The sequence below is a fragment of the Egretta garzetta genome, unplaced genomic scaffold (genome assembly GCF_000687185.1).
Source record: "Egretta garzetta isolate BGI_Z169 unplaced genomic scaffold, ASM68718v1 scaffold598, whole genome shotgun sequence".
Taxonomy (NCBI): domain Eukaryota; kingdom Metazoa; phylum Chordata; class Aves; order Pelecaniformes; family Ardeidae; genus Egretta; species Egretta garzetta.
Genome location: NW_009260621.1, coordinates 1,061,957 through 1,072,464, shown reverse-complemented (window position 1 = coordinate 1,072,464; position 10,508 = coordinate 1,061,957). Strand labels below are relative to the sequence as shown.

General features: G+C 56.3%; 1 protein-coding gene across 1 annotated transcript; it reads left to right on the top strand.

The window, feature by feature from the left end:
• Positions 1–1,144: 1,144 nt before the first annotated feature.
• UCK2 (uridine-cytidine kinase 2) lies at positions 1,145–10,188 on the top strand. Its single transcript, XM_035900799.1, has 6 exons — positions 1,145–1,388; positions 2,276–2,372; positions 3,238–3,380; positions 7,115–7,212; positions 9,249–9,297; positions 9,856–10,188. The coding sequence occupies exons 1-6, from the start codon at positions 1,145–1,147 to the stop codon at positions 9,993–9,995; spliced, it is 771 nt and encodes a 256-aa protein (XP_035756692.1). The 3' UTR covers positions 9,996–10,188.
• The last annotated feature ends 320 nt before the right edge of the window (positions 10,189–10,508 follow it).

Here is a 10,508-nt window from a genome sequence, read left to right as displayed (position 1 = left end):
AGAGTATTTGTGGTAACCAAGGCCAGGAGGGGCTGAGCTGGGCACCTGCAGCAAGCATGATTTGCAGGAGGTGAAGCAGCTCAGTTTGGCACCAGGAGCACCCTCTTCTCCTTAAACAGTGGATGCCGCAGGGCAGGAGCAGGGCTGATGCGCAGGGCTCCTGCAGGCAGCAGAGCACTCCCCCGCCGGCCTGACCTTGGCTCTCGCTGGCCGGGGCAGGCGTGCCGGCTGCCAGTTAGTGATGCAGTTAACACCGCTGTGTTGCGCAGCGGCCAAGGACTCACGTGACTAAGGAGAAGGGACTGAAGCAGACTTTGGGATTTGTCTTGGGAGGCAAATCCCAAAGCCTGCTTCAGTCCCTTGTGATGTGCTCTGATTTGTGTCGTGATGGCGGGGGGCCGGCGTGACCCTCAGCCACGCAGCTGGTGCCTGCTGCGCTGCCAGCAGAGAGTCGATGCCGGCCGCCGGCACCCAGCCCTCTCCATGCGGTGTGAGGTGATGGCCGGTTCTTGTGCCAGTGGGCTGGTGGGGCTCTGGCACTGGCAGCCAGAGCCACGTGTGGGCTCTGCAGTGCCCTTAGCCTCACTGTGCCAAGAAGCACCAGAATATGTTCGCGGCTGCTCCCTGGCAGCTGTGGCAGGGATCCCTGATAAAGTCCCAGAGCTCTCCTCCTGGTGTCTTTTCATCCTGGGCTTTGTTTAAGGTATGAAAACAACCTTGCTCTCACTTTCTGAGGATTGTCTCCGTCCCTGCCCATGCAGTGGTGGAGTTGCTGGGCTGGACCAGGGCTGGGGGAACCAAGGCCCTGAGACTGCCTCCCAGGAGGGTGTCACACACAGCTCTGCTCCCTGGGGAGCTGCTGGGCAGGCCGGAGCTGGCTGCAGGGGCCCTGGGCGTGCGGCTGAACCCAGGCGGCAGCTGAGTGGTTTCCTGCTGCAGTGCGTGCCCAGAATAGGAGCTGTGAGCAGGCCATAGTGACAGAGGAGAGGGAGGCAGGGAGCAAGCTTGGTGCTGCTTTCACACTGAAGGGCCCCTTGGTGATGCCCCTGGAGCACTTTTCCCTCAGTGGCTTTGGGCTGTGCCTTTGAGGGGACCACAAACTCTCAGCTGGAGGTCCAGCAAGCAGTGCCCCGTGCACCCATGAATGGCTATTACCTGGGGACATCCTCCCTGCGTGGCTCAGACACCGCTTGCTGCTGACTTGCCTACTTTGCTCTTCCTTTCTCAGTCCTCAGTATGCTCCAAGATCGTCCAGCTGCTGGGCCAGAATGAGGTGGACTACCGCCAGAAGCAGGTGGTGATCGTCAGCCAAGACAGCTTCTACCGCGTCCTCACCTCAGAGCAGAAATCCAAAGCGCTCAAAGGCCAGTTCAATTTTGACCACCCAGGTGAATGGAGAACAGCACTGGGGCTCTACTGGGCAGTGGGGGGCGAGGGCTGGAGCAGGACCTCCCACTCCACCGGCAAAGAGCCTTGCATGGACCCTGGGACTGTCTCTGCTTGGGGCAGGAGCGGGTGGCTTAGTTAAGCTCTTCTGGAGCTGGGTACATGGGTGGCTGGGGGGCACCCGTGTGCCCTGCCTGCCTCTGGGGTGAAGTGTTTGGGATGAGAAAGGACAGGTTGTGAACCTTCAAACTCCTTAAGATGCTCCTCTTCTCCCTGCAAAAACATTCCCCAGTGTGAAAACCTTTGTGGTGCCACTGGGTTGGGACCAGGGAGATCTGGCCTGGCACAGCCCCCTGGAGCCAGCAGCTCCGTGTCCCTCCTTCAAGGAGGGAACCGTCTTGTGCAGCTGCTCTGCAAACCCCTCCGCTGAGGGGGCCGTGTCCTGTTGCTACAACAGGGGGTCTTTGAACTGTCTCTGGGCTTGGGGAAATTTCAGAGCCGCTGTCCCTTCGTCCCCACAAGGACAATGGCTGGAGGCAGCAAGCACTGGGCAAACAGAGCCCTGTCTGTCCGGCCGCTCGAGGCTGAAACACTGCTCCAGTCTCTCCGAGGGCTGGAGCTCCGGAGGAGCTGCCCGGGCTGTCAGCACCGCCATACAAGGATGGTATTGATCTCTGCGGGCCAGATCCTAGGCTGGTGCAAAGCAGTGAAGCCACAGGGGCTCTAGGAGAGCTGGGCCTTGCTAAGCCTGTGGGGACGTGCAGGGCTTTCCTCCTGAGTCTGTGCATCTGTCTGTCCCCAGTGTGGGGTATCAGTAAGGCTAAGCTCAGCATCTGGTGGGTGGGAGAGGTTGCAAAGCTGCCTCGGGTAACGTTTCCTCTCTCCTCAGATGCCTTTGACAACGAGCTGATCGTGAAAACGCTCAAAGACATCACGGAAGGGAAGACGGTCCAGATTCCCGTCTATGACTTTGTCTCCCACTCCAGGTCTAACAGCTGCCCCTGCCTCGCTGTGCCTCTGCTAACGCCCCGCGGCGCAGCACGCAGCCTTGCCAGCCCAAACCGCCTGCCCGTCTGCTTGTGCCCACTCTTAGGCACCTCATGTGCCAACCAAAAGTTTCAATGCTAACTACTCCAAACCCCTTGTTTAGAGGATCCAGGGCAGATACAGGTGCAGTCTGAGGGTCTGGAAAGCTGTGCAGCCATGCAGTTGCATCCAGCAATGTGCAGGCATCAGTGGAGTGGGGTTATGGCCCTCCTTTTCTTCCCCCACCCACACTTCCTCTCCCCATAAACTCTGTGTTAGCAGCTTTAACAAGTATTCCAGGCACAAAGAGCTCGGCACTGCCAGGAAAGGAGGAGGATGACAGTTCTTGCTCCTGTAACTCTTCACTTGCATGTGTTCAGCTTGTTTTTGCATGCCTGTGTTGGTTGTGGATGGTGTGACCCTGCTCCATTTCCCACAAAAGCGCTGTGGTGTCAGGGGAGTGCTGCCTGGTTCCCAGGGGAGCAGAGCTGGCCCTTGCAGGTTCCTGTGGGTCAAGCCCATATGCATAGGTTTTATGGGCTCTATGGCTTGGCACATAACACTTGCAAGCAGCAGCTGGCCAAGGTGGGGGGGAGAAGGGCTAGTCTGCTTCCTGCTCTGCCGTTTGTCCTTCTAGGAAGTGTACGTATTCCTTGGATTCCCTTCAGTGCGGTGGGGTAGGTCTGCCCTCGGTCGCCCCCCTGGTGCAGCAGTGATGTGCCAGGGTTGGAGCAGTGCCTAGGAGCACCACTGTTTCCCCCCACCTCTAATGGCTTGTTTCCCCCCCACCCCGCAGCGTATTTTGACTGTCCTTCCCTCTGATAGGAAAGAGGAGACGGTGACTGTCTACCCTGCCGACGTGGTGCTCTTCGAAGGCATCCTGGCCTTCTACAGCCAGGAGGTGCGGGATCTCTTCCGCATGAAGCTCTTTGTGGACACGGATGCAGACACCCGGCTGTCCCGCAGAGGTGAGGCCTTGTGCAGGAGGGACAGAAATGTCACTTAACTGATCTGGGCAGCTGGTGGCAGAGGCAGGTGGCAGTGACTGGAGCAGAACTGGCATTGGCATGAAGCTGTGCTGCTGCTAGCAAAGAGCCAGGGAGCTTTTCCTCCCCGGTGCAGCATGTCACATAGGGCAGCTTATGGCAGTGGGGGGGGAGCACCTTGCTCCATGTTATTTAGGTTTCAGTGGGGCTTTTGCTGCTTTGTCTGGGATTCCTCCTTTGATGCATGCAGCAGTCTAACTACGGAGCGTGCTGTGTCCTCACGTGGCCCTGTGGCACCAGCCCTCCCCAGCCCTGTGCCAGCAGCTGAAAGGCAGCTGCTGCCAGCAGCAGGGAAGGGTGCAGTGGGCATGGCAGAGCGGCTTGACAGCTCAGTCAGAAGGCAGTGCCTGATGGATCTGCTCAGGACCTGGGGTATGGGTGTGCTCCAAGGATGGCATTTGGGTGTGAGGGTGTCCATTGTGGATGATGCAGATAAGGAGTTTGGGTTTACATCTTGTTCTGTGCAAGCGCAGCCAGTGTGGCGTGGAGCCTCTTTGTGGTACTTGGCACTAGGGTGACAGCTCTGGGGGCAAAGAGCCCTAGAAACCAGAATATCCCTCTCTAAGACTCCCCATGTACAGCTGGCTTGGCTGTGGGTTGTCAGCTGACATAGGAGGGACTCCAGCTCTGCAGGGTCTGCATGATTTGAGTTGCAGTTTGTTTCAGAGCAGCCTTTAGGAGCAAGATCACTGATGTAGCGCCTGAGTCTCCTGGATGACTAAGAAAGTGGCTCTTGAGGCAGAATTCAGTTGTGTCTGAACTGTCCCTACCCCTGCCTGGCTCCAGCAGCCTCCACAGGGTGTATAGGGATGCAGAAGGTGACTTAGAGGAGAGATTCCATCCAGACCTCTGTGCTGTGACGAGAGGAGCGTGTCTGTCAGCCTGGGACTGTTCCGCTCTGCAATAGAACTGGTCTTGCCTGCCGTCCTCCTGTCAGATACACAGCCTCCTGCGCTGTTGGGATGTCATCAGTGCTGATTAAAAGCTCCGTTCTACGCATCCTTCTTGACCCTGCCCACTGTTCTTGCATGACTCATCCAGGGAGGTGACAGCACAGTCATTGCAGGGAGACGTATTAGCAGGTCACGGATACGCATTTGCAAGATCCCACGACGTGAGCCTTATCCCTTAAGCAGGCTGTGCTGTGCAGGAACTTGGGTTCACACCCAGCCATGGGATAGCACACGTTTTTGGCAGTGCCCTGTATCAGCTGTCTGAAGGCAAGGCGTTGCCTTGTGCATTTGCAGCGCCACATGACCGTGTGTGCATCGCAATCGTACTTGGAGTGTGTGGTTCAGTCTCTTCGGACTTGGTAACTGCAAGCTCAGGACTTGAGAACTGTTTGAGATCCCATCAGCTAAGAACCGAGACCATCCGGCTGCCGACCACAGTACAGAGCTAAACCCTGTGGTGCTGCAGCTGTTGGATGGGGTCCTGAGCCACATGGGCCCAGGCCATTCTTGGGGTGTTTCTCCCACCCATGAACAATTGGTAAAGCCTTGCAAAGGGGCAGCTAGGCTGGCTGAAGGTGCTGGTGTCTCCTAGTTAGGGCAACTCATTGGCCTTCTGATAGGGAACTGACCATTCGGCAGTCTCCTGCCCTGCCGTCAGCAGTTGGTAGGACCACTGCAGCAGCAAATCTGTTTCCTGTAAGTCTCCCTGGTATTTCTGGGAAAGAAGAGCCTGCGTGTGAGGTGCTGAAGGTATAATCATGTCCCTGAAACGTAGCTGGAGGCAGCTTGTAGCAAATGTCGGGATCTTGCATTGCGACATGGCTCTGAGTCATCTTGCTCTCTCAGAAGTCCTGAAGAGTTGCAGCAATGGGCTTTTCAGCTGGGCAGCAGCGGGAGATGGGGTTCCTGGAAATGCAGCTGACAGCTCAGTTAATCAATAGCACTGGGATTCAGCACGTGCAACTTACACTGTCCTCATCTCAGCCCCTCTCCCAAGAAAAACACTGCTACCAGAGTGCAAGGGGCAAGGTCTGTAAGGTGCCTCAAACAGCCTAATCTGTGCAAAGCTGATTCTGGCTGCGGTCCCTTGCTGCCCTGTCCTCAGCTAGCTTCCATAAAAAAAAGAACAAGTCAGGTGCCACATGCATGTTTTGGGCCAGATTTGGGTGATGCCTGCCTTCTGGCTCTGGATGGGTGCTGATCCATCTGATCTTGGGACATTTGCCTGCCCTGCGAGTAGAGGGTGATACCTCCAGATAGGGCGCATGGTCTTAGCCTGGGTTGCTGGGACCCGTTGCTTTGGGGCCAGGTACAAGACAGTGGGTGCTTGACTTGTGTTGTGTGGAGGGTGATTGCCCTGCTGTGGTCTGCCCTGGGAGCGAGCAAGAGAGGTTTGCCCTGTCAGGACCAGCCCCTGCAGCCTAGGCACTTACCCTGTGCAGCTTGCAGGCCTCCTGCACGCTGTCCCAGGCCGGGTGTGCTGCAAATACACCCTTGCTGTGCTCCTTCTCCACCCCAGAGCAGCCAACAAACAGGGTGTGGGACCGGGGAAACAAAAGTCTCTCTGTTTTATTTTCCTTGTCTGTTTTTCTGTATTGTTTGAGCTGGGGCTTGCTCCTGCTCTCTGGAGAAGGCAAGGAGCTGGCTAGAGCAGCCTGGGCTGGGCTGAGCTGTTCCTGGAGCAGGCAGGGAGCTGGCACCCACCCTGCTGCCAGCCCTTTCTTCCCCCCCATCACCTCCCTTGCGCAGGGCTGCAAAAAGGCATGCTGCAAAGCTGCTGGCGAAGGGCAAACAGAGCCCCGGGGACAGTGCCAAACCAGGACTGGGAGAACAGCACTGTCCTGGCCCTGTAAGCACATGGGAACTGGCTGCCGAGCAGGTCATGCAGGCTGGCAGTGCCACAGCTCAGCTCTGGCATGTGGAGAAGGCTTGCTCCAAACCCAGTGCCAGGCGCTAGCACGCTGGGGAAAGGGCACTTTTACACACTGAAGTGGCTTCAGACCAGAGATGGCAGTGGCCCAAATACCTCGTGCAAACAGGGTGTAAGGCCCAAATGGCAGAGCAAGCGGGAGGCCAGCTTGCTCTCCTGCCTCCTGGCTTCCTCCTGAGCTGATCTCCTCCAGGCACCCCCTCAGCCTCTGGTTGTGGGAGCCTGCTTCGCCTTCCCATCCCACTCAGCTGGTGACAGCACAGGGAGCCTGGCAGAGCTGGGTGAATGAGTGAGTTTTACTCTCCTCACCTCTGAAGACCCAAGTTAAACTGTGCCTTAATGTGTGTATGGGTGAACCCCTCTGCTTTTCTAGTCTTTGGGCACCTCTGCACTGGGACGACTGGGAGAATACCCCATCCTTAGGCCAAGGGCAGGGCAGAGTGGCAGGAGGGATGCAAGAGCTGAGGCTGGGAACAGTCAGGACTGGGGGTGGCACTGGTTACAGCTGGAATGTGCTTGCAGAGATGAGAAGGGAGGGAGGCCAAGAAAAGCCCTTGGTCAGGTCAGCCAGCCCTTGGCTCCTGGGAAGGCTTGGAAGTGGGTTAAAAGCATGTAGCTGGGCTGGCGTGTGCTCGGGCATGTGGGCAGCAGCTTCCAGGAACAGAGACCTCAGGCAGAATACCTGGGTGGCTAGCCAAAGGCTGTACCGAAGGGAAGGGAGATGGAGTGATTCACATCTCAGCTCTTGACTGTGCCTTACATCTTCTCTGCAGTGCTACGAGACATCAGTGAGCGAGGCAGGGACCTCGAGCAGATCTTATCCCAGTACATCACCTTCGTCAAGCCTGCCTTCGAGGAGTTCTGTTTGCCAGTAAGTAAGGGGAGTGACACCCACGGGAGTCTGCCAAAAATGCCTCATACCCTGCCTAGCTCCTCAGACAGGAGCATTTTGTGCCCCAGAGCTCAGGTCAGCCTGCCTCACCTTGCTCCCTCCCTGTAGGCACTGGCAAAAATGGGGGCGCCAATACTGGCTGGGGCAGGGCAAGGTGGGGACTATTTATAAAGCCACTGCTTTCCTGGTGAGATCACCCTCCCCTGTGGGAAGGCCGACACGCAAGAGAAACCCCTCCCCGCACAAGGTCTGACAAACCAACACCAGGCAGCTCAGCAGAGGGATGATCCTTGGCTGCATCTAGCTGGGTAAGGGGAGATCCCTGCCCACAGGCAGTGTCCGCTGTGTCTGCCTCCTGTTCTGGGCTGTCCTGCCTGCCCTTTTCACCCTGCAGGGCTGCTGGCTTCTTGCTGGCTGGATGCTTGGGAGAGAAGGGGAGCTTCGTCCTTTGCTCTGTGCTGTGGGATGTGGCCTTGCAGGTTGCATTTCCTGGCTGGTGAGAGGCCAAGGTGTAGAGCAGACAGACCTTGCTCAGGGCCAGGGTTGCAAAATCTCTGCCTGGAGAAAGGAAGCTCCTTTGGGAGCTGATAACCGAGGTAAGGCTCCCTAGCAGACAGGGACTTTGCACGTGGGAGACCACTACAGCCCTTCAGAACTTGCAGGAGAAATGGCACGTTTGCAAGACTAGCCATTGCACACCTCTCGTGGAGAGGAGCCTGCGCCTTGGTTTTCAAGGCTTTTCCAGCAGATGTGGTAGTTATATGAGGAATTTGTTCTTATTCTGGAGAAACTGAGCCAGCAGAGCTCTGCAGCCTGGGAACTGTTGGCCAGCACCACAGGCAGGAATTGACCTGTGCCTCCAGCCTCAGGAGCATTTCTGTGCCTGTCTGTGTGGCCAGCTCTGCCCATTCCCATACAAGGGGCTGATTCTTTCTGTGCTACAAGATCTTTTCCTGGCTCCTGGACAGCACCTTTCTCTCTGTCTCAGTTGTGGCTCTGACGTCCAAGGTCCAATTCCAGTGTAATCCCAGAAAGGCTTTTTCTGAGAGGTGGGTCCAGCTTGGTGGTTCCTCTCCTTGCAAGTCTCCAGCAAGGTAATCTGCAGCTTTGCAAAGCAGCAGATGCTGCATCAGTCTCTTCTGTTGAAGAGTCTGTAGGAGGATGAAATGTGAAGCAAGGAGTGTAGAAAACCACTGCTTTGTCCTTACCCACCAGCTTTACAGTGGTCTGCTCCCACTTCCAACCCGATAGTGGGCTCAACTGCAGAGCAATTCCATGCAGATGTTGAGCAGGCTCGGCACCCACTGTTGCTGTTGAGCTGACTCCCAAGCCAGCTCTGGGCCAGGTGGTCCAGCACTGTAATGGTCCAGCATGTCCTGGTGATTTTTGATATGGCTGGAAGCACCGGAAAGTGTCAGATGATGCTCTTCACCCAGCGGGCCGACTTGTTTACTGATGGTACTGTCAGGAAGCTGATCAGCTGTAAAAGCTGACACAAATAGGGGAAGAAACGGAGACTGGCACCTGCAGGTGAAAATAGGTCAGGACTGGTGTCCTGAATCAGACTTGTTTTGCCAGTGATGCTGGTAGAAAATTCTCCCCACATCCCAAGCAGGTCACATGGCTGTGCCCCACACATCCACATGGCCCAGGCATGCCAACTCTTGCTCTTGTAATAAGAGTGGCTGGATTCAGAGGGGAGGTTGTTCCCAAAAGCATCAGCTGCTGGAGTCTTGTGATTGTGAGGCTTTTTAATTTCAGGTCTTGTTAGGGTGCCTCTTACTGGAATTTGTATGAGCCCGTGAAAGTGGAGTCAAGGCACAAAGCATGGCCCTAGAAACACGGAGCAGAAGACAAATAAGAGCATCCAAGTTTTATTATCAGCAATGACATACTTCCCAGTGGGTCTGGGTTTGGCAAGGGGGGGGGAGGGACCTGCCCCAGGAAGCAGGGACAGTGCCCTGGCCTGATGGGTCTCCACTTTCTCCGTAACGCAGTGCTCTCTCTCCTCCCAGACCAAGAAGTATGCTGACGTGATCATTCCCAGAGGAGCAGATAATGAAGGTGAGTGGACCCAGACCCTGCTGTTACATCCTGGCAGCCAGCTTTGGGCTGTTGCTGTTGTGGTGGGATTAAGTAGGAGGTAGCAGGACCTTCCACGGAGGTGACTCGGGCCACTGCCACCCGAAAGAGTCCTGTTACCACACAGGTGCTGAGATGAGCCTCTCCCCTTTGCTCCTGCCTGGAGCATTAGAGACTGGGAGTTTGTGCTCCTCTGATCAAGCCTGGGAGCCCATCTGTGTGCTGTGCCTCCAGGCAAACTCCTGGTTCATCCCATGCAAAGGGAAATGTGCTTCTCTGAGGCCACATGTGCAGCTGGGACAGCCAGGTCTCCACCTGGCTGGAATCAGCCTGACCATACTGGCTTGAGTGCCAAGGCTCAGCCAGGGCAGAGGGACGAAGTCCCAGCAGGGCAGCTCCTCCCCGCAGGGTTGCAGTTCCCCACCATGTGATGGGAGCAGGGGAGACAGCTGGGTCACCGTCTCTGGCTTGGCTCTAGTTTATTTGCATTGATCCTAATGCAATCTCTCTCCTGTGTCTTTCCCTCCCTTTTGCTCACAGTGGCCATAAACCTGATAGTGCAGCACATCCAGGACATTCTTAATGGAGGACTCAGCAAACGCCAGAGCAACGGCTACCTGAATGGCTACACCCCCCCCCGCCACCAGCAGCCCTCAGAGTCCAGCAGCCGGCCTCACTGACCCTGGGCGGCAGGCGTGAGGCTGGGGGCGGGGGGGGCTCGGGCCCTGCCACTGCCCCTCTGTACATACTGTCCGTTCATTCCCCCCTTATCTATTTAAGAAACCAGACGGAGACGAATGCCTTTAATTTTGTATGTTGGAAATGCCGAATGAGAAGCAGCCGGCTGCTCGGGAGCCTGGACCGCCCACAGCTCCTGGCCTTGCTCAATAACTGCTCCAGCACGGAACCGGCTATAAATCTCTATAAATATAGAATTGCTCTATTTTTGTGTAAATGCAGAATAACGTAAAATTACTTGCCATAAGGTATTTGCCAGGCTCAGTGTTGCTGGGAGGGGGCTGAGAAGAGGGTCCTGGGAGATGCTGGTGTCAGGATCCTCACCAAAAAGGCGGTAAGGAAGGAAGAGCATTTCACAGCTGCTTTAATACTGCAGCGGTCTCCATCCTGGGGAAGGGACAGGCTGTGTTGGAGGTGGCAGCTTGAGTGTGGCATGGATTTTGTGACTGGGCTGG